Raw genomic sequence first — 25,144 nt, forward strand, 5'->3', positions numbered from 1 at the left:
AGGAATTAAGTTATTTTTATTAGCGCCGCTCTGTGTGTATTTTTTGTTTAATCTATAATCTGTTTTTATAGTTTTAATACATTGTTCATCTAAACTAGTAACTTTAATTAAATTATTGGTGTTTATGCCGTATTGCCTAGATTTTCTATGTGCATTAAGATTGGTTATTACAGTATTTATGTTGTGCACTTTTATGGAAGATTTTATTAAACAATTATCATGACCAAGCACAGGAGTGGCTTTTCGGAAGGGGTTAAAAGCAGAGATAGATAGTCAAGACAAACGAATTACCTTGGATATGTTTTCGGAGAGGACCTGGGCGCCGAAGCTGTTCAGATGCAGGCCACCTCGCTTGAAAAAACGCGGTCTTTCCCAAAAGAGATCCCAGTTGTTGATGAACCTGATGTCTTGATTCTTGCAGAAGCCCTGCAGCCAGTTGTTTAAACCTAGCAGACGACTGTAATACTCGTTTGATCGTCTGACGAGAGGGAGTGGACCCGAGATGAATATTTTTGCCGATGGGGTCCTCTCCTTTGTGTCTTTAATTAATGCAGTGAAGTCTGCCTTGAGGATCTCCGAGTGTTGGTGCCTTATGTCGTTTACGCCAGCATGCAAAACAATTGCTCCAACTGCCCTGTTCTTGTAGATTGCCGGCGCACGTCTCATCACATCTCGGACACGAGCACCGGGAAAACAAGAAACAAAAGATTTTCTATTAGGGCAAGTGATATTGAGGTTCCTAACAATAGAATCACCTACCACTATTACATCACCAGGAGCTGAAGGCGAACTGGGGACGCTTAGAGGGTCGAACCGGTTCTGTGTTACGATGCTTGCCTGTGCCGATGGAGGTGTTCTGGCCTTGAACCCCCGCCTGCATAGCTGAAATACACCAAGGTCATCATCAGTGTCGCTCCTACGAGGCGCGGGGTGAAGTTGACTTGAGCGGCACAACGCGGGGTTGATGTTACGCCGATAACAGATGGCGAGGACGGTTTATCCAACAGCCGAGCCTTCAGATCTCTGAGGTATCTTCGTCTGGACAGAAGTTTCTGAATCTGTTCATCGAGTGCCTGGAGTTCCTCGACTACAATTGCAACGCGATTCACCTCACTATCGGCCATTGTCCGCTTCTGTTTCTGCTTCCGCTTCCGCTTCGTGCCCTAGGGAGAATGAGATAGAGAGATTGGTTACCAATGAGAGCAGCTCCTTTTCGTGCCCCCCAAACCCCCAGAACCCAACAGGGCTGCCCAATGAGACTACAGGAACTCATATGAGAATCCTAACCCAGGCTGGCAAGACAGGGAACAACATGTTCCTTTCTTCTCCACCATTCAGTACAGCCAGATAAGGAAACATGTTCCATCCCGGTCGGGATGCCAGCCCACGCCTGTTGCCCATCACTCATATTTTGCAATGCATATATACAGTGAGGTAACAGGTTACTCTCTGTAGACTTGTAAACCTTTTGTACTATAATCATTGAATAATAATAATTTCGAACCTTTGGCAAAAGGGTAGAAATTGCCAAATTTTGCCTGAGAGAAAAAGGAATACAACTTACACAAAGGAGAATGCTCTTACTCACTATGGAACACACTTTTGCAATTTACTTTATTCACATGGTTTATGGAAATGCAATGAACTTTTAACATATTGTAAATGAAACAAAGAACAACTAAGGACTGGGGTCCAATGGGATGGCCCATTGAATTGTTGTGTTTTGGGGATGATAAGCAAAGCACAGCGATGGCAAAAAAAAAACAACAAAACAATCAGCTTGTCACCATCTTTAAAAAAAACAAAAAAAAAAGGTTTCAGAGTTTCGGAATTAGAAGAATTAGAGTTAGAATTCCTCAGAAGCTGGTCCATGAATGAATGTTGACTTCCGGTGGGTCTCCAAGTTATATACAGGTGGGATTGGAAGGGGTGGGGTTTTGGTTTTGCAGGAAGTGACCTCAGCTGTCTTCTGAGCTATTTTCCTCCTCCAGTCCAAGAAGACAGATGGAACAAAAGTTAGCGTTGGTGTCACCCTTAATTCTTTCCCTATATTTTTCTAGCACAGATGTGAAAAAATACTTCTTATGCCCATGTCTCTAACAATATAAAAGACAGCATCACCCTTTTTCCCACATTCAAATTTGTGGATAAATTCAAAAACTTGTGTGTGCTTAGCTATTCATTTCCTCATAGTTTTAGGACTTTTTGAATGCATTTTTTACATAGACTTTTAGATAGTGTATTGGGCTTTGGTATTTTGAGTTTTGGTTTTAACACAACAATCTTCCTGTCATTTGGTACTATGCTGCTGTGTTCTGTGTTTTCTGGCCTAGAAGAACTTTTTGACAGCATTAGGCTGCTGTAGGTGTTAATGATGTTTTTAAGGTAGTGCATTTTAGAGCTGTAGATCAGTATCTGGAAGGTTGTTTTTTGTGGGCACAGGGTACTTAGAAGATTAAATAATTTGCACATACTCAGAAAATTCGGTAGATGATGAAGATTGAACTGATAACAGGCAATAAATATACTTTAACTAATGCAGTTTAAAGATGGCTTTCTGCATGTGGTACAATTTATTTTTTTCAGTATAATGCAACTTTCTCTACATTGTTATGTAAATGTCCTTTTCCATTTATTAAATATATTTGATTGTCTCTTATGCCCAAGCAAAATTACAATTGATAAAAACCGGTTAAAAAATCTATATTTATCTATCTACCGTATATACTTCCATCCATCCATCCATTTTCCAACCCGCTGAATCCGAACACAGGGTCACGGGGGTCTGCTGGAGCCAATCCCAGCCAACACAGGGCACAAGGCAGGAACCAATCCCGGGCAGGGTGCCAACCCACCCCAGACTGTATATACTTATGTAAAGTAAATTTTGTGCAACCTACAGAAATTTAATGTCTTATTTGTCCCTGTTAAACAAATATAGTCCTATTCACATTATTTTCCCTAATAACAAAAATAATAAAACAAACCCAATTTTAAGAAGTACTTTTGTAATCAATCACTTTTGAATGCAGCAGTCAGACATACATGGTAAACACATCTTCTTACTCCTATTTTAGGCCACAGAACTAAACACCAGATATATGACATACTGTGTACACAGAACCAATTATTTCATTAAAACATTCCTTGCAAAGTATTTATGTAATGTGGTGCTGCATTGCTATGCACATTCAGACATCTAAATAAGTGATTTTGTGCTGTATGTTGGCCTATACTGCCTTTAAATATTTACATTTTTTATTAAATCAATATGTCCAGTCATTGTGGTGATTGTAGTTCCGATTTAAGTGCAATTTAATGAATATAATCACTTCTCTGTATTTTTATCAGATAATCTACATGGGCTGGGTAGAGGAACGGGAACAAGACTCTCTGCAGGACAGAATGTACACTCCAAAATTTCTTGCCTTGAGAGGATCTTCACTCTTCAAATTTGCAGCACCTCCGGTATGTGTCAATGTTTTTATGAAGATCTTTCCTGCTGAGCCTGACCGCTTAACTTTCCCAAAACAGCTATTTTTCCAGTTTTCACTTTTATAAGTCGATTAAGTTTTTGTAAAATTAGTAAAACCTATTCTTCTACAGAGATTAAACAGTTTCCTTACGATTCACAAACACCAGATATAGTACTTTAGAAATAAAATGTGAACAAAAACTGTACATTGTTTTATCTGGATAAGAAGTGTGTTAAAAAGGGACATTTTTACATTCATGCAGGAAAATGCATATGTTATTTTTTGTTATTTTGTTGAATAACATTTTTCCGTAGTACAGTTTTTTAGTTCCATTTTAAAAGAAAATATGACTTAGAATAGAACAGATGAGAAGAGCCTTTATTGTTATTGCACAATGCACAATAAAATTTAGTGACAGCTCCAAATGAGACCTAAATCTGAACAAAGACATAAGTGTAATATAGACATAAATATTGCCTGTGCTACCCATATGAAAGCAATTTATTATGAATAATAAGACATTAAGTCACAACAAATTAGTTATTAATATACACATAGACATTACCTGAGCTAGCTGCATAAAACCAGTTCAAGAATAAAATAAGTTTTTGAAGACAGTTGTGCTTGATAATTCCTACTTGTTCACTGCTTAATTTAATTCAGTAATAGCCTTATAATAAAAACTGACTTTGAGCCTGGAGGTCCGGGCATGCAGAGTCCTATAAGGCCTACTGGAGGGCAACTAGATAATTAACTGGTGACCAGAATGAGTTACTGAAAGTCTTTTAAAATACCAGTAGCCCTTTGAGAACAATGGGAATAGCAGATGTCATCTATTAAGGGAATCTGAGTTCCACTGATGTTTTCAGCAATGTTTATGACTCTTAGGATAGCCATTTTATGTGCCACAGAGAAACTGGAGTACCACACTGTTAGGGAGTTGGTGAGGGCACTCTCTGTGGAACATCAGTAGAAGGACACCAGCAGCTGCTAAAACTGATTGAATTTCTGAATGCTCTGAGCCGCTGTGCCTTCTTGACCACTATATGGTTATCCATGATAGATAGAGATAGATAGATAGATAGATACTTTATTAATCCCAATGGGAAATTCACATTCTTCAGCAGCAGCATACTGATACAATAAATAATATTAAATTAAAGAATGATAATAATACAGGTGAAAAAAACAGACAATAACTATGTATAATGTTAAATATTAACGTTTACCCCCCCTGGTGGAATTAAAGAGTCGCATAGTTTGGGGGAGGAACGATCTCCTCAATCTGTCTGTGGAGCAGGACAGTGACAGCAGTCTGTCGCTGAAGCTGCTCTTCTGTCTGGAGATGACATTATTTAGTGGATGCAGTGGATTCTCCATAATTGATAGGAGCCTGCTGAGCGCCCTTCGCTCTGCCACAGATGTTAAACTGTCCAGCTCCATGCCAACAATAGAGCCTGCCTTCCTCACCAGTTTGTCCAGGCGTGAGGCGTCTTTCCTCTTAATGCTGCCTCCCCAGCACACCACCGCGTAGAAGAGGGCGCTCGCCACAACTGTTTGATAGAACATCTGCAGCATCTTATTGCAGATGTTGAAGGAAGCCAGCCTTCTAAGGAAGTATAACCGGCTTTGTCCTTTCTTGCACAGCGCATCAGTATTGGCAGTCCAGTCTAATTTATCATCCAGCTGCACTCCCAGATATTTATAGGTCTGCACCATCTGCACACAGTCACCTTTGATGATCACTGGGTCTATGAGGGGTCTGGGCCTCCTAAAATCCACCACCAGCTCCTTGGTTTTGCTGGTGTTCAGGTGTAGGTGGTTTGAGTCGGACCATTTAACAAAGTCATTGATTAGGTCCCTATACTCCTCCTCCAGCCCATTCCTGATACAGCCCACGATAGCAATGAGATGTCTTCTGTAATACAGGTTCCCAAAAACTTAAAGGGAGGCACTTTCTACTTTATCCCTTTTTATGGTGAGTGATACCAGATCATTCCATTGCCTCCTGAAATCGATTATGAATTCTTTGGTTTTTTTATATTAACTATCAGGCTATTTGCCAAGCCCCACTATATCAGGCCCTGCACCTCATTTCTGTATGCTAACTCATTACTGTATGAGATCTGCCCAATTAATGGCGTGTCATCTGCAGACTTGATGATGTTATCTGGATGAGTCTGAACACAGTAAAGGGTGTTGAGAAAGTACAAAATGGGGCTCAGCACACAACCTTCTGGTGCTCCAATGTTAGCTAGCAGAGTAAGTGATAAGTGAGGACCTAATCTGCCTAAAGGTTCTGCAATATGTTTTGCACTGTCAACTTGCAAGATTGAAATCCATTTATTAAGCCTTTAAATTTGGACTAAGTGCTGCATTGCTGAATGTATGTAACTAGCTGGTCCAGCTCTTTAATCTAAAGTGTCATTGAATTGAAATGAACTTAACATGGTGTAACTGCAGTCCACAGATATCTGCAACATCACTCACAATTCAAGGGCACCATTATAAACCCCCCGTTCCAAGACGTTTGTCACTTACGCTACATAAAAGCATGGTATTTTTCATTCCAATAGATGATGTATACAACTGACACTATTAACTAATACAGGACATTAAAAAAAATCATAGTGTCCCAAATTTAGCACTTTCCAAACTATCTCTGTAGGTGTCGAAAGGTCATATTTGGGTTGATGGGCTGCAAGTTTATTTACTAACCTCATCTTGGGTTATGTGCAGCATATGTCATTTGTTGATCTTGTCTCCATATTATTCATATTGGGAGTGCTTTAGAAGAGTAATACAAACAGACAGTAAAGAGGATCTCCAAGATGGACAGATGACGTATTCACGCAGGACTATAGGGGGCAAATGACCCAGTTATTTCCTGGGTTTCCTGATGCTATAATAGGTAGGCAGCAGTAAAATAGGGTGGATCAAGAAGGGTGGATGATCAAAGGTGGCAATAACTCTGCGCCACTGGAGAGACACATGTGGGAATGTACTGTCCCTCATATGACACAGGTAAACATAGAACAGCCTTTGGAATTCTTTAAAGGCTGTAGAAATCTCAGGAATACAGTGAAATTGGGGGGTACTACAGAAAGGTGCATCTCAGTGTTCTGGATGTAGCTGGAATTGACCTAGAACAAGATTTAAAGCAAAGTGGTGCTAGTGCTTCATTAAATATGGAGTTGTGAGGAGAGCAGGTATGAGAAAGAAAGAAAGAAATCTCAACTCTGTTTAGAGGCCAACAGGCGCAGTGAATGTATTGTTTTCTCTATACATTATGTACTTTATGCTTCTTCCCATTTTCATCCCTACCTATTTGATTATTTGTTTAATGAACATATCCATTTTGTATATGTTTGTCATAACAGCCATAAATAATACCTTTCAAAAATATTTAGAATTCTAGTTTGTACTTTGAATGGCCATTTTAAGTTTCAGTTTTACTTTGCCTTTTGGTTTGATTGTAAGAAACGTCAAATACGATTTGAAAATATTTGTTTGTCAAGAAGAAATAAACCCGTTTGCTCTGCTAGTTTATTGTACACAATTCTAATTTGAAGATTACTCCAAACTAGCTGTGTTACCCGGATTCATCCAGGTAATTTCTTAAGACAGTGGACCAGGGGTTAGTCAGATGTATCAGTAGCACTATGTAAGTAAATGAGTTTCTTTCTGCATACAATATTTGTTGTTTTTTTTTTTTAGTTTTTTTTCTAAGGGGCTATCATTATTTCTCTCATTACCACACTCAGTTGCCCATGAGTTAAAAGTTCCTGCTATAGAATGATTCCTACTTTTCCTAGTGACATTTTTTTTTTTTTGATGGTCATTGCAAAACATAATTCTAAAGGAAACTGCATTCTTTTGAATTTAAACAAGCAAACATTAGGAATAATGGGAATTTTGGATATAAATATAATTTCATCCTACAATGCCTTGATCTGTAATTTTGTACTCTTATAAAGTTTTGGAGGGTTTAGATCAAAAGCAATATACATCGAATCGTGGTTTGCTTTTTATTACATACAACTTTGATGTTTACAGTCTGCACATTTACATGTCCCGTGGAAAGAACTCAATCTGCACAAAAGAACAGGAAAAAAGAAACACTATGAACTATAAACAATATTCCAGTCCTTTGTGTTCTGTCCATGTGCGACCACTTTAGTGAGCTGTGCAAGTATTTAAATTGACCAAGGCATGGAGTCACTCCAGGCTTGAAGTGAGTTGGTATGCCACACTGGCACTTCCTTGTTTTTGCTTTGTGAATCAGTCTTAGTCGTCTTAGTCTGACCATCAAGGGCCCCCCAACCATGTTCTCTGAATATATGTGCATAAGCATCCAATTTGACATGAATTTGTATGTGTACCTAACTGCGAGAAGTAAGAAGTCAACAGAACAGGGAGTATTATGTGCACCCAAGGAGGCCACTTGCTAAACACATCTTCTTTCATCTTCAGCTAACTTTCCTTTGTCCACTTCCCATCTCATTTTCTACACAACTACAGCATTATTACCAAAAAACATTTGCAAATAAAGAAGTCTTCTTCTTCTTCTTTCAGCTGCTCCCGTTAAGGGTTGCCACAGCGGATCATCTTCTTCCATACCTTTCCGTCCTCTTCATCTTGTTCTGTCACACCCATCACCTGCATGTCCTCTCTCACCATATCCAGAAACCTTCTCTTAGGCCTGGTTAAAAACTCCACTGCCATCTCTCCTAAACACCTCCATGTTTCCGTAGGTATGTCATCTGGACCAACGGCCTTTCCATTTTTCATCCTCTTCATAGCTGTCCTTACTTCCTCCTTCCTAATCCGTTGCACTTCCTGATTCACTATTTCCACATCAACCAACCTCTTCTCTCTCTCACTCTCTTCATTCATCAGCCTCTCAAAGTACTCTTTCCTTCTGTTCAACACATTCTCCTCGCTTGTGAGTACGTTTCCATCTTTATCCTTTATCACCCTAACCTTCTGCACATCTTTCCCAGCTCGGTCCCTCTGTCTAGCCAATCGGTACAGGTCCTTTTCTCCCTCCTTAGTGTCCAACCTCTCATACAACTCATCATATGCCTTTTCTTTAGCCTTCGCCACCTCTCTCTTCACCTTGCGCCTTATCTCCTTGTACTTGTGATGATGCGGGTTCAGCTCCGTGCTCCCATCGGCTGTTAGGGAGCCCTTGAACCCAACACCGTCGGTAATGTCACCGATGAGCTAGACAGTGAGGCAATAACATTTGAGCAAGGGGATGATGTATAAATGTGCAAACAGTGCTTTTATTAAAACAGTCAAAACAGTGTCCAAATCAAGTGCTGTGCATTCAAAGTCTTCATTAAATAAATAAATAATCCATAAAAAGAAATGTGTGGAGGTTAAAATACAAAACAACAATCCTTTAAAACGAGGTTAAAATGCACTTCAGGAAGCAGTCCAAAAAAAAACAAATGACATGCCCGATGCTCCTTTTCTGTTAGCGTCTCACCTGCTTCTCCCATGCGGGCCCTGCAACAGGTGAGATGCTCTTAATGCAGCTGACCTTCTGCCTACTTCTACTGTTACTGTCAGTCGCTTTTCCGATCCTTGGCTCCGGTCGGCTCCCCCTGACAGTGACCTGGGAATTCCTCCAACGGCCAAGGCTCTCATGTGGAGGACACCACATCTCAAGTCCTGACTCCCGCTGCCATATCTTCCGCCTTCCAGTCACTCCCATCCTTCATACAAAACTCTGCGGGAGCGACAACCACTACTACGCCCTGGGTATCGGCCTAACCCCAGGCTGTCTGCTCAGCTGCCGCGAGCATGTTCACGCTCACTCACTCACTCGCACCAGCACACTCGCTCTCTCTCTCTTGCTTGCTTCCCCCCGTAACCTCTGTCTTTCTTTCTTTCTTTCACCTCGTTCTCTTTTTTTTCCCCTTCCTAACCGGCTCGCGCTTCCCTTTATGCCGAGGGACATAGCAGCTGTAGCCCATTAGCCACAGGAACAATCATGGATGTGGGCAGTCTCTCACCTGTGCACTTAGGTGAGAAACGCTCACACCGCAGATCACCCTGTGGCTCGCTACAGTCACCACGCCCCCTCGTTAAGCCGCGAGCGCGGTGATTGTTTATTTTAAACAAACTGGCCTTTGCTAAAGGAGCTGTGGACCCATAACACCACAGTACTCTTCTCTACTTTCTGCATTTCTCTGACTATCCCACTTCTTCTTTGCCATCCTCTTCCTCTGTATACTGTCCTGTATTTCCTCATTCCACCACCAGGTTTCCTTTTCCTCCTTCCTCTTTCCAGATGTCATGCCAAGCACCCTTCTTGCTGTCACCCTTACTACATCTGCTATAGTTTCCCAGCTGTCTGGTAACTCTTCACTGCCACCCAGTGCCTGTCTCACCTGCTCCCTAAACTCAACCTTGCAGTCTTCCTTTTTCAATTTCCGCCATTTGATCCTTGGTTCTGCCCTCACTCTCTTCCTCTTCTTGATCTCCAACTTCATCCTACAGACCATCATCCTATGCTGCTTAACTACACTTTCCCCTGCCACCACTTTGCAGTCTTCAATCTCCTTCAGATCAACTCTTCTGCATAGGATGTAATCTACCTGTGTGCATCTTCCTCCAGTCTAATACGTAACCCTATGTTCCTCCCTCTTCTTCAAATACGTATTCACCACAGCCATGTCCATCCTTTTGGCAAAATCCACTATCCTCTGACCTTCTTCATTCCTCTCCTTGACACCATACCTACCCATCACCTCCTCGTCTCCTCTGTTCCCTTCACCAAAATGCCCATTGAAATCCGCTCCAATCACCACTTTATGTCCCTTGGGTACACTGTTCATCACTTCATCCAACTCACTCAAAAAATCTTCTTTCCCACCAATTGCACACCCAACTTGCGGTGCATATGCACTAACAACATTCATCGTCACACCTCCAATTTCCAGCTTCATAATCATTACTCTGCCTTACACTCTTTTCACCTCCAAAACACTCTTGACATACCGTTCCTTCAGAATAACTCCTACTCCATTTCTCCTCCCATCCACACCATGATAGAACAATTTGAATCCACCTCCGATCCACCTGGCCTTACTCCCCTTCCATTTAGTTTCTTGCATGCACAATATATCAACCTTCCTTCTCTCCATCATATCTGCTAACTCTCTCCCCTTACCAGTCATACTGCCAACATTCAAAGTTCCTACCCTCAGTTCCACTCTCTTTAATTTCCTCCTCTCCTCCTACCTCCAGACACGTCTCCCCCCTCTTCTTCTCCTTCTTCTTCTTCGGCCAACATTAGCCCAATTTCCGCCAGCACCCTGTTGCCTAACAGTACTGGTGGCAGTCGTTGTTAACCCGGGACTCGACCAATCCGGTATGGAAATTTGTATTGTTGTCCGCATATTGATTTGGCAAAATTTTACACCGAATGCCCTTCCTGACGTAACCCTTCCCATTTATCCAGGCTTGGGACCGGCACGAAAAAACACACTGGTTTGTGCATCCCCTGTGGCTGGGTTATTTGCAAATAAAGAAGTATGGGTCGAGGGATAACACATATAGAGATTGCAGCCATATTTCGACCCATATTTGCAAATAAAGAAGTATGGGTCGAAATATGGCTGCAAAATCTAAAGACTCTTAGCAACAGCTTTTTTGAAAGTAGGCCCTAGTGTAGGTTTCTGAACTGTTTAGTTATGGTTTACAATCTTGTTTGACATCATGGTTACAACTTCTACCTGTTTAAGACTTGTGATATGCCCAGAGTTGTATAGGGTAAATAATACAGTATATCATTATTTGGAATACATACATTTCATGCGTGTTCCATGTCTACAAAGATCTGGGTAAGTGTAGGATGAAAGAAAATGTGAGGCAAGAAATGCTGAACACATACCTAAAGCAGAAACCTTTTCCATGTTATACTATTAATGATGTGAAATGTATAATGTATGAAGACTTTAGTCCAAATATCAAATAAACATGTCAGCTTTTGTTCAAGAATATAACCAAAGTAAAAAAATAAAATCATTCCATTTACATGTTGTTGTCAATGAGTTACAAACCCAAGCACAAATGTCAGTTAACACAAGGCTAATATGTATTCTTGGATGGTGCAGAGGTAAGAAATGATGCCTTATAACCAAAAGGTTTCCAGTTCAAGTCTCCGCACTATGAATTTTGAGTAGTGAGCTGCAATTTATTATTGCTATAATATAATAAAAACATACATTTGATTTGAGTCTGTAACACCCGGTGTAAATTTTGACTACTTGTAAAAGTTAGCTTTTTTTTTTTTAATTATTCAGTTTTATTCTCTCAGTGACGTTCATTTGGTACAACAAACTTGCCTCTCCCTCTCTGAGTTGATGCCGTTTATCTCCATTCTTTTCACAAGAGCAGCAATGACTGCATTTGGTACTGTGTTTGATACCTGCTCAGAATTATTTGTTGTACCAGCAATCAACGATACGATGTCCCGTGACCGCTATCAGACTGGACAAAGGCAGAACTGTAACAACAGACAGCTTCTTCACAGCACTTTCGCTGGCTAATAGACTGCTGCACCGCAATGCAACTCTGCTTGGCACCATAAGTAAAATGGGACTTCCACCTGCAGCTAAAGTCACTTTAGTATGCGTGCAATTTGCCATGCTAGTGTTTAGGGTTTGTAACTCATTGACAACATGCAAATTGAATGATTGTTTTTTTTTTACTTTGGTTATATTGATGAATAAAAGAACACATGTTTATTTAATATTTGTCTTCACACATTATACACTTCACGCCATTATTAGTATAACATGGAAAAAGTATTTGCTTTAGGTACTATATGTGTTCAGCATTTCTTGCCTTGCATTTCCTTTCATCCTACACTTACCCAGATCTTTATAGACACAGAACACGCATGAAATGCATGTATTCCAAATAACGATATACTGTATTATTTACCCTATACAACTCCAGACACCTCACACGCAGAAAGGAGCCTTGGCTTGTGCTGGGAGAACTTTTTGCCCGAGTTGACCTCCATCAAGAGTGGAGAAGGGACAGCAGGCTTTACAAAACACATTTACAAAACAAAAGACACTGATGGAGAGGTGCGAAGGAATTTAAGGTGGGTTGGGATTACGAGTTTTTTCGTAGGCTTCAGGGATTCTAGTGTTAAGTAACAATCTGCTTTCTAATCAGTAGGAGATATAGGAAATCGTTTATAGGGTCATTATCAATTGTCTTTAGATAGATTCTTTAAGAAAAAATGGTCTTTCCTCTAATTTATCCTCTACCTTTTTAAACTAGTCTTTGCTCCGAGTATCTTCACGTTTCTCTGCTATTTAGATATTTGCAGTGTGTGAAGGGAATTTATTATCCCCTTGACATAATGATTGGGCAATTGAACAATTCTCTGATATTCCTAAGGTGGTACACTTATTCTCAGCCATTTCCCTCCAACAGTTAGTGCTATGGTGTCCATAGTTAACAACATGCTTTTCTCTGGAAGGAATCCTGATCATATAAAATGTGAGCTATTAAAACAATTAAGAGTTAATTGTTTGTAAAACTGGATAGATGCACATTCTATTTTAATTTTAAATACATTTTACTTCTAGATTAGGATATTTCAAAAAATGGTTTACTAAATTAGAGACGGTTTTACAGGCAGCATGTGGTGACTAACAGATTAACAACTAGAATTTATTTATAGAACTAGCAAAATACCCGCGCTTCGCAGCGGAGAAGTAGTGTGTTAAAGAGGTTATGTAAACATATATATACATATACATATATATACATATCTACATATACACATATCTACATATACATATATATACATACATATACACATCCACATATACATATATATACATATACAAATTTACACATCTACATATATATATATATATATATACATATGTACATATATATACATATAAATATATACATATCTGCATATATATACACATATATATACATATGCACATATATATATATATATATATAAATATAGACGTACATATATACATACATACATACATTCACATATATATATATATATAGCAAAATAGCCGCGCTTCGCAGCGGAGAAGTAGTGTGTTAAAGAGGTTATGTAAACATATATATACATATACATATATACACATATACATATATATACATATATACATATACACATCCACATATATATACACATACATATACACACACATACATAAACACACATATACATCCATCCATCCATCCATCCTCCTCATATATACATATACACATACATACATAGTGCGTTGTAACACGGGCTGTGATTGTTACATGGGAGGGAGACGACAAATCACAGCTTCCCGCTTTCTAATCGGGCCTGTGATTGGTGCTTTGACTGATGCCTAGATCCCACAGTATTTCCCCTTAGGAGAGGCGTTAGGCAAGTGTAATTGAATAGCGGTGCTGCAAGTTTAGCTTTACACCTGTTTTTAAGGCTTATTGACTGAAAGGGGCTTTCATGAAAAAACTTAGGGCTTTGCTACAGGATACACCCTCCACAAGTTAAGGAAGTAAAAATAAAGGTATATATTTCTGTTTTATTTAAACCTTTTAAGTTTGTATGCGGGCGGCATGGTGGCGCAGTGAAAGGTGCCAGTTAGGAGACCCGGGTTCGCTTCCCTGCGTGGAGTTTGAATGTTTTCCCCGTGTCTGTCTGGGTTTCCTCTGGGTACTCCGATTTCCTCCCACAGTCCAAAGACATGCAGGTTAGGTGCATTGATGATTGTAAATTGTCCCTGGTGTGTGGGTGTGTGGGCCCTGCGGTGGGCTGGCACCTTGCCCAGGGTTTGTTTCCTGCCTTGTGCCCGGTGTTGGCAGGGATTGGCTCCTGTATTTAGGATATAGCGGGTTGGATAATGGATGGATGGACATTTGTATGCATAGCCCTATTTGCCCGTTTTCATTTTTTTTCTTTCTTCAGTAATATTTCAGCAAACCCGGAGCTTGTTAGTTCAAATCCTGGTACTGACACCACTGTGTGACCCTGAGGAAGTCACTTCACCTGCCTGTGCTGCAAAAAACAAAAGTAATGTAACAAATTGTACCTCAGATGTTGCAAGTTGCTGGAATAAAGGCATAAGTAAAATAGATAAATATGTATTATACACATAGGAACTATTCATTTATTTTCAGTTAAGTCATCTGCAGCAAACCTTTATAATTGAGGTTTTCTCTTGGAGAGCTTTTTTCATTTCATTGAAAATTAAAGCAGCAGCTGTCAAAATATGTAACTTTCTTATTAATTTTTCAACATTGTGTAAAATAACTTTATAAAGTAACATAAAAGGTTTAAATACTGGTTATCCTTTTACACTAAAATATTACTAAAGAGATACAAAAAAAGTAAAATGCATATGTTCTTTTTCTTTAAGGAGATTAAATATTACTGAAGAAAGAAAAAAAAAAAACTAAAACAGCCAAATGGGGCTAATGCATACGAACTTAAAAGGTTTAAATAAAACAGAAATATATACTTTTATTTTTACTTCCTTAACTTGTGGAGGGTGTATCCTGTAGCAAAGCCCTAACTTTTTTCGTGAAAGCCCGTTTCAGTCAATAAGTCTTAAAAAGAGGTGTAAAGATATTGACAATAAGCTATGCAAACCCACCAAGACATGCAATCATTTAAATCAAGTATCATTACATCTTCCTTTCTTAAAGAGAAGTAAGGCAGTACTTATAAGCTTACATATATATATATATATATATATATATATATATATAGACATACATATATATATATATCTATATCTATATATGTATATCTATCTATATATATGTATATATATCTATATCTCTATATACATCTATATATATATATCTATATCTATCTATCTATATATATATCTATACATATATATATATATATATATATATATATATATATAGATCTATATATATATACAGTATATATATCTGTATCTAAATCCCCACGAAGTACTGCTTTTAAATTTTTATTAAGAAGAAAAGCTTTTTAAATTGAGGGAAAACATCCCAATAACAATTTGTTAAGGATCTGTTTTTTTGTGAAGCAGCCTTAACACAGCTTTTCCGCTGTTTTATAAACGAACGCCATATAAGGTGTTCCTTTTTCGTTGCTTCGCCAAGGAAGGAGCCTTTTTAATAAATCCAAGGGTTCTTTCCTTTTTTTTTTTTGTTCGTTTATTACGATTGTTATAGTTCTGTTTGTATACCACGTTGTCAGTTCAGCACTCCGGTTGTAATATGACCAAGCTGTGCAAGCACACTCTTGAGAATGCAACGTATAGTTGTACAGGAGAAAAGCAATCTTGCCTGAAATCAATGGCAACCTTTTGTAGGTCTATGAACTTAATTTAAACTTTAGGTTTACACGGTGCTTTCTTTCCGAAGTACCTGCACTCATGAATATGTCTGTATGTGTCAGTCGGTCAAATCCACGCGCTTCGCACTGGCGAAGTACCGCTTTTAAATTTTTATTAAGAAGAAAAGAAAACCTTTTAAAATTGAGGGAAAATATACCAATAACAGTTTGTTAAGGGTCTGTTTTTTTGTGAAGCTGCCTTCACTCGAGTGATCACTTTGAGCTGACTTGCTGGCTAACCATAAGCGTTACCTGGTAGGTAATCACCCATAAAATCAGATTGTGAATCAGACTATGAATGCCGTGAATGTAATTACCCTGATCTACATGCTGTCAAATAAATGAACCACACGCCGTGGCGCAATTTTAGGGGCTTCGCCTGTAGCGCTGACGTCCGAGGTTCGATTCCCGTAAGGGAGTGAAGTGAGTGGGTGGTTACCTACCAGGTAACGCTTATGGTTGGCCAGCAAGTCAGCTAACATCAGCCACGGTGCCTTCAGTTGTGAGAAGCAGATCATAGAATGGTTGAAAATAGTTTACTGTCAAATAATGCAGAGTACGCGACACGTCTTTCCCCCTTATTCTTGGCTCATCAGGCATACACACTCACTGCACTCGCTTACGGTAATCGAACCTCGGACGTCAGCACTAGAGGGGCTTCGCAGCGGTGAAGTACTGCTTTTAAATTTTAATTAAGAAGAAAAGAAAACCTTTTTAAATTAAGTCTTAAAAAGAGGTGTAAAGATATTGACAATAAGCTACGCAAACCCACCAAGACATGCAATCGTTTAAATCAAGGCGCGAGTCGAAAAACACCATCCCATAATATTAGTTAACGATTAACACATTTCAATATGTATTGTAAGCATACAATACAACTGATAATATGTTGCGCATATTTATCTGGTGTACCGTCATTTTTGCGCGTTTAACGGCTGAAATCTAACGTGGTTTGTGCCCTTCAGAATGAAAACAGTTTGCATTTACCTTTTTAATAAAAGGCGAGCTTTTAAGCGTGAGAAATCACCCCGTAAATGCACACGTTTAATTGCACATGTGTTAATATGTATGCTTACACAGTATTAAAAGACACTCAACAATTAACGTCATTTACCTTCGTTCCCGCGTTTGACTCGTGCTGTAAATCTCTTCCTTGTTTTCAGTTCACGTGATTACGTAGAAGGCGTACTACGTGATGACGCGATACGTGACTCCGCCTCCTCCATTAGAGTATATGGACAAAAAACAGGTTCCAGTTATGACCATTACGCGTAGAATTTCGAAATGAAACCTGCCTAACTTTTGTAAGTAAGCTGTAAGGAATGAGCCTGCCAAATTTCAGCCTTCTACCTACACGGGAAGTTGGAGAATTAGTGATGAGTCAGTCAGTCAGTCAGTCAGTCAGTGAGTGAGTGAGTCAGTGAGGGCTTTGCCTTTTATTAGTATAGATTAGAAAATTTACAGTATGTCATGCTTTTGCCAAATGTAGCAGGTCAGTGTTGCAGATGTAACCATTTAAACTCAAGTTATTATTACTACCCTGACCTTTATTGGACAAAAAACATGTTTCTTAGAATTTAAACATTTATCAAAACTAATCTGTGAAGTCCTATGAGAGATGAAAAATCTTTTATCTTTGGCAATGCTTTTGTTTATTATTGGTTGTCTCTGAAATAATAACGACATTTTCCACTCAGAAGACAGAAAAGTAAGTGATTCTCGCCTTTGAATAAATTATATCTTATCATTGCTGACATTTAAGCCATCTCATTATTCTCTGAACACCAGTTCTTTGAACCAGATTGTAGGAACCATAACTAATGACAACAAAGTCAAGGGAGAAACCATCTACTGTTAGTAAGCCCAGCTAAGACTGAAAAATATCCTCACTCACAATGCCACACACATTAGGAAATGTTTCCACTGTCCTCTGGTGATTTCCATATCATTCTTTTTTATGTAATGTCCTTCACAGAGCACACTGTCACATTAAGTTTTATAGGTTGAAAGGGTTATCTTGTAGGTTCACTCTATTTGCATGAGCTGTGTGACTTTACCTATCAGAGGTTTAAGAAAACAAGCAGCGGTGTCTTTTAAAGTAACCTGATAAGATACAAGGTCATTTAACAATATCACAAATTCTAGGAAAACAAACTTTTAATAGCCTCAGTAATCTATACTAATAAAAGGCAAAGCCCTCACTGACTCACTCATCACTAATTCTCCAACTTCCCGTGTAGGTAGAAGGCTGAAATTTGGCAGGCTCATTCCTTACAGCTTACTTACAAAAGTTAAGCAGGTTTCATTTTGAAATTCTATGCGTAACGGTCATAACGGTCGACAACGTCCGCCATGTTAAACTTTCTTATTTATGGCCCCATCTTCACGAAATTTGGTAGGCGGATTCCCTGCGCTAACCGTAACCGATGTACGTACTTATTTCGGTGGTATGACGCCACTGTCGGCCGCCATATTGAACTTTCCAACGGTCTTTGTTACTTATGGGCCCATCTTCAAGAAATTTGGTACGTGGGTTCCCTACGCTAACTGAATCCTACTTACGTACATATATACGTCCATAGCCTGCAGCTCGGTCGCCGTGTGAGGCGGAGTTGGGTCCCCCATCCCCACGCCTCTCACGTAGTTGGCTGCCTGCTTATATAAGGCTGTCCGTCGCTCCGGTCTCTTCATTCCCTTCCTTGCTTCACCACGGTATTCACGTCTCCCTGCTGATAACTGCAGCCTTTTTATTTAATCCACGGCTTCTCCGCTGTTTTATTGTTCGTTTATTACGATTATAGTTATTGTGTAGGTATTTTAGACTTAGTTTACATTGTTCAGGTACCCATTTCCTTTATCGTTCCAACCGTACCCTCATTAACATGTCTATTGAGGTGATCACCATCAATCAAAGAACTGTCACTTACTGAGTGGTTTCCATTCCCAGAGATGGCGACTGCCTTTTCCATTCTCTGTGTTACATATTGCACTGCCATATCAGGCTCAATCTTGATATCCGGACGAACATTGTGTCTTATGTATTGAATGACTGGGACAGGTTCAAGGTGTGGATTGATGACGGTACAGGAGATAATTATACTACACACGAGCACTATAAGAGTGAAATGCTTAAGCCCTTCACCTATGGTTCTGAATGTGAGTTGATGGCTGCCGTTGAATTGGTCTGTTGTCGCTTTCAAGTGTACCGAAATGTTTTACACCTTTGGACAACCACCAATGCCTCCTAAACATCTTAGATTCACAGGTGACGATTTGAGTAATGGACACTTTGATGTTTATGAATGTTTAAACTCTCAAAAGCTGGATGCGAAGTTATCGATGAAACCCATTTCAATTCAAACGCCTCCAATTTCCAGTAAGGCTCTGCTTCGCAATGACAATTAATAAGTCTCAGGGACAGACCCTACAAAAGGTTGGCATTGATTTGAAGCAAGATTGCTTTTCACATGGCCAACTATATGTTGCATGCTCAAGAGTAAGCTCAGGGCACAGCTTGGTCATATTACAACCGGATATGAACTGACAACATGGTATACAAAGAGATCCTTAAAAAATAATTATTCGTATATTTTCCCTCAGTTTAAAAAGGTTTACTTTTCTTCTTAATAAAAAATTTTAAACCAGTACTTCGCAGCAGCAAAGCGCAGGTATTTTGCTAGCTAAACATAAACTGATAGTACACGGTACATAGTAAACTGACAATATTGTAAAATCAGGATCACTACAGTTGATTTCCATATTTATATTGGAGTTACAGGTAAAACAAATTAAAATTCATACTTCTCTCCTTATCAGAAACTTGCCTATTCCAATAGAATTAGGTAGTGATGAAAAACTTATTAAAATGAAATTGATTAAATATGGTATTCTAAAAGTGATTTAAAGTGATCACTGACAGATCATCATAAATTATAAGCAAAACCCACTGACTATTTGGGAATTTCATTGAACTCTGCAAAATGTATTGAAGTCAATGAGGGAGGTGAAACTGAACTAGTTTTGAGTGGATTATAATAGCGAACTGATCTTTTATATGTTCCTGAGAGCTAGGGAAAAGTGTGCCACCTATACTGGACCGATTAGTATGGCCAAAAAAGAGGCCTGAGCTGTGATGCAGCAGTGCTAACCACTGTGCCTCCCTGAAATATAATTATATGTACAGTGTAGGAGTCCACAATACTCAGTCATTTATCTCCCTCTGTATCTTTCGAACTCATTTCATATTGACTAACACCCACAGAGCCTGTAATGCAAGGGATCAGCGTTACTGTTATACTCAAGGGGGAGGGGGGTTTGTTCCTGACATTACCCGATCTGGACTACATACCGAGGAACATAACATGCTTAATCCAGCAGTGAAGACATAATATACATTGAATCTATGCAGAACAATAAAGTATTTTCATAATATTCCCCATATGATCAGCTAATGTACCCCTCAAATGAAAATTCCCTTTTCCTTTTTTTAATGCATACAGGATGCAAATTGGAATGGAGTACTGATCATGAGTACTATGTAACAATAAATCTAGAATAACTTGGTTACCAAAGCAAAGTCTTGTATATTTGAAACCTTCAATGATAGTGATGTTGCACACATGTGTATACGTCATAAATTATTTACGCATGTGCAAAAGCATATCAGGTAGTGCCCTAAGGTGTGAGGTGGAATACGTTTACAGTACATGTAGCTGCGTTTTCTCAAAGTTTTCAAAGTTCAGCAGCTCTAACTTAAAAAATGGGATTCATTTACGGCAGCAAAGAGAAAAAGGAAAAGACTGACAATGTTAGGTCTCCTCTTAAGTATGGTCAGAAATCAGGAAGTATCTACACTACAAGTATAACTGATACTGCCAAAAAGCGGACTCAGGAAATCTCTGTCAAAAAGACTTGTGTTAAAAAGAACAGTCAAATCTATAAACTTGACCCGATCATACAAGATGGAATACTGAGAGTTGGAGGAAGACTCTGCAAATCTGCAATGCCTGAAGAAGCTAAACATCCTGCAATTCTTCACAAGCATTCACATGTTGCTTCTCTCATATTGCAGCACATTCATAAACAAATTGGACATTGTGGGCGCAACAACGTGCTCGCACAGTTATGCCAGAAATACTGGATACCTTAAGCAAATATTAATATGAGTTTAACTCAAAACCTTTACTTTCTAAGATTGGCTCTTACATTTCCGGCCCCGAATTGGCTATGCAGGAGTGGAGACAATCACTATACTTTACTTCAATATGAGCCAGATAACTTTATATTAACTATTGTTTTCAAATCACTAGCAATAACACTGCAAACAAACATTTTAAAAATTTCATATTTTAAACATTGGCTGTTTCTTGAAGCAGGCACAGTTTATTAACGGGTCTGTCCAGTGTGCTGTTTTTGGTCTGCACACAAACTCTGACTGCACCTTTGGCATCTGGCATTGTCTTGATGACTCGACCCATTACGCAGGAATTGCGAGGTGAAGCTTTATCTACAATTAAAACAACGTCCCCTGGTTCAAAATTTCTTCTTGGTGTAAGCCATTTTTGATGTTCTTGAAGTATTGGCAAATATTCTTTAGTCCATCTTTTCCAAAATAAATCAGCCATGTATTTAATTTTTTTCCAGTGTCTTCTTGGGTATGGTTCATTTTCAGAAACGAGTTCAGGTGGCATTTTAGGTTGTGTCTTCATTAGGAGCAAATGATTGGGTGTGAGTGGTTCTAAATCATTGGAATCATCTGATGTCTTTGTAAGGGGTCTGTTATTGAGTGTTGATTCCACTCTACACATCACTGTATGAAGATTGTCATCATCAAGTGTTTGTTGATTTAGTGTTGAATTTAGGATCTTTCTTATGCTTCTGATTTGTCTTTCCCACACTCCACCTTGATGAGAGGCTGATGGTGGATTGAAAATCCATTTGATTTCTTACTGCATCATAGTTTTGCCGATTTTTAGTTTTAGTCATGGAGTCCATACAGTTATCGAGAAAGGTTGCACAGTCTCTCAAGGCTTCCCCATCTTTTTGTTTTATTTGAGGCCACTTCAATGCTTTACTTATGTATGCATCTACTACAAATGCTTGGTTGCCATAGTAACTTTCAAGCTGCTTTCTAGCCTTTTTGTAACCTTCATCTGGTGGCAATAGTGTACAACCATTAATCATTTCTTGAGCTGATCCTCTTGTATATTGAATCAAATAATCTAATTTATCTTGTGGGTCTGCTAGTACGTCACCTACAGCGTGATCAAAAGCTCTGATAAATTTTGCATAAGTCATTGGGTCGCCTGAAAATAAAGGGACCTGTCTGTGTGGTACTTCAACACGCAGAGCTGGAGGTGGTGGAGTAGTAGCTACGTTTTGTTGGGTTAACGATTTAGCCATTTCAATGATTGCTTTCTGATATTCGGCTTGATTTTTTTGGCTTTCAGCTTGATTCTGTATGAGCACGTCAACAAGATCTTGTTTGTAAGTCTGCGAACGGGCCCCTGTGGTAATTACTGGTTGTTCCTGCCTTTCCGACTTGAGTTCATCTAACCTTTGTAGGATTCTATCAAGTGTCAATTGTTCAACCAACACTGCTGTAGAAGATGTTGAAGTTGCAACGGTTTGCTGTTCTGATAAGCCGCATTTCTTTTTGAGAGCGTGTTTTAACTGAGGTGAAGTTTGTCGTACCTTTGACTTTGTATGATTCCATTCTTGCAATTGCATCTCTTCAAATTGATTAACTAGCTGTTCATCAGATGAACGAGTTAATAGACTATTTGTATCTTTCAGCCACGCTGCACTAATGTCAATAAATTCATTCCAATTCTTAGAGCTTTCTGCGAATGTCATTTTTTGTTTCTTAATTGCACTTTCTTTATTTAGCTCAGATAGATTAATAAAGTATCTATCTATCTATCTATCTATCCAGTAATCTTTTATTCAACTCCTCAATCTGACTGTGCATATCACAAAAGATTCCAAGCTTTTGTGCTACTTCTATAATATTTTCTTTAGAATCTTTAAGGCTGTCGATTTCAGTCATAAGCACAGAAAGCTGATCTTTCCTTCTACTTATATGATCTTTAAGATCTCCGATTACATTCTCTGGCTTTGAATCCATACTCAAATCACTACTAACTTCACTTGAGTTATGCTTAGATATTGCCATGACAACAGCTCGAATGACTGACAACTGGTTTTCTTGACAGCAACAAATGTCACAGTAGGAACGTTCCAACAAAGCAGATACTTTCTTATAACAAGGCTTTAATTACTCAGGCAAAAGCGAAGACGATCATCCACAATGTCTTTTTATAATATCACAGTCTCTTAAAATCTTCTCAAGTTCAGGTACGGCAACCTTATCATTTACGATAATGCAGAGGTAGAAGATAAGAGCACAGTACCTTGGAATGACTCAGTTCTTTTTCTTTCATTGACGAGTTCTAGAGCAGAAGTGTCCTCTGTCCTCAGATGGTAGATTCCAGTTCAAGTTCAAGGCCTTCAGTTGGCAAGTTTTCTGATGTATGTAAAATGTAGCTGCGTTTTCTCAAAGTTTTCAAAGTTCAGCAGCTCTAACTTAAAAAATGGGATTCAACAAAAGCCTGACGCACAGAAATGATTCCACAAACATAATATCTTTGTTTTAAGAGTTTAGTTAAGATTAAAAGTAAAACAGTTCCAACAAAAGAGAAAATTAAAATAGCAAAAAAGGGAAAAATTTATAATTAGAAGAATTCAGTTCTAAGCTTAATCTTGTTACATCTTAAATCATTACTAATCACTTATAATTTCTGAACCATTTCAAAAACCATTTCAAAAAATACAGAAAACTGTATGCTTATCCCATTTCTAAGTTGAAAATGGGTCTTTCAAGTCCCTGTTTACTGGGACCTGTTCTAAACACAACAAAATCTAATATCACACTGCTTCTCAGTTATAGCAAGAATGTTCTATCTCTTACTAACTTATAGGTGGAAAAGACCATACCATTGTCTATGACTATGGAAGAAATTATATTCTATTCAAATTAAGCAAACATTAATATGAGTTTAACTCAAAACCTTTACTTTCTAAGATTGCCTCTTACAGTACACTTCCAGGAAAGTTCTGCACACATGCAATATAAATCAGGCAGGTAGGGCAGATCAGGTAGTGACATCCACATCCAACAATGCTCTTTTCAAATCTGTAATGTCACACTGGCCTTGCAAAGCATCATGGAGTGCAGGGAAAATTAAAACTTCATCTAATCTGGCAGCATGGTAAATTTTCAAAGGGAAATCTGGAAAACAAGATCTCCGGCAAACCCAGCAAATACGCTGCAAAAAATACTTTGGTGACTTTTTGCCAATCAACTAGTAGGTTTATGTGAGGCAACCCATGATAACAGGAATTCTGTATTTTTAGAATTAACACTTAAATAACAGGGTGTTTAAGATAATAAAATATAACAGAAGCCAGTTAAACTGTTTGGCTGGTGATGTATGCATTATGTTTTCTCCGCATCACAAATCTAACATTAAAATTTCACCTATAATTTGCACACAAAGCAAAGACAATGGAATTCGGAGGGTACTATCCCAGCATGGTTGACAGACTACTTTAACATTAGTGATGAACCAGCAATTCAAGCAAAATTACATTTTCAGCTAAACATAAGAGTCTACATTTTCATCTAATCTGCAAACCTGTGACAGTACCTACATTGGAAATACAATTCCCATGGCAGAAGGAGTGCACTGAGGCTGGTGGGGAAACACCTTGAACTGTGGACACCAAGTTTAAATATATTCCTATGAGATATATATACATATATTAGCTGTGTAAGCCCATGCTGTAAAAAGGCCGGGGTCCTAAAAACTATTGAAATCGTCAGAAAAAAAAAATAGAAATGTACAGATGTCAGGTAATTGAAAGGAACTACTCTGGGCATCTCTCTACTAGGAGGATTTGTTTTGCCGACGTGCTCGCATTAGTGCTTGCATTAGCGGCAGGAGGAAAAGTAAAAGGGATACCGTTTTGCCAATGTTAGCGGCTAACCAACTTTGTCTTTCTTCTGAGGTTTTGTTTTGCTGACGTGCTGGCCTCGCTTGTATTATTAGCAAATAAGCTAGTTTCCTGTTTCATCGTAGGTGCAGCCCTTATCCCAACTCCACCTCTCACTTCCAGGCTGGACAGACAGACACTCACACTTAGACGTTTATGTATAAGATATATTCAAGGTAATAAATATTGGCTGGGGAATTGTATTGGGGCTGCCTCATAGCCTGCA

General features: G+C 38.8%; 1 protein-coding gene across 2 annotated transcripts in view; it reads left to right on the top strand.

Moving 5' to 3' along the window:
- The window catches only part of sntg1 (syntrophin, gamma 1), a 939,332-nt gene that overhangs the window by 867,758 nt on the left and 46,430 nt on the right, over positions 1-25,144 (top strand). For both annotated transcript variants that reach the window (XM_051929377.1, XM_028803505.2), the window contains exon 15: positions 3,352-3,468. In XM_051929377.1, coding sequence (XP_051785337.1) covers positions 3,352-3,468 — 117 coding nt within the window. The remainder of the gene's footprint in view (positions 1-3,351; positions 3,469-25,144) is intronic.

Source organism: Erpetoichthys calabaricus, chromosome 6, assembly GCF_900747795.2.
Source record: "Erpetoichthys calabaricus chromosome 6, fErpCal1.3, whole genome shotgun sequence".
Taxonomy (NCBI): domain Eukaryota; kingdom Metazoa; phylum Chordata; class Cladistia; order Polypteriformes; family Polypteridae; genus Erpetoichthys; species Erpetoichthys calabaricus.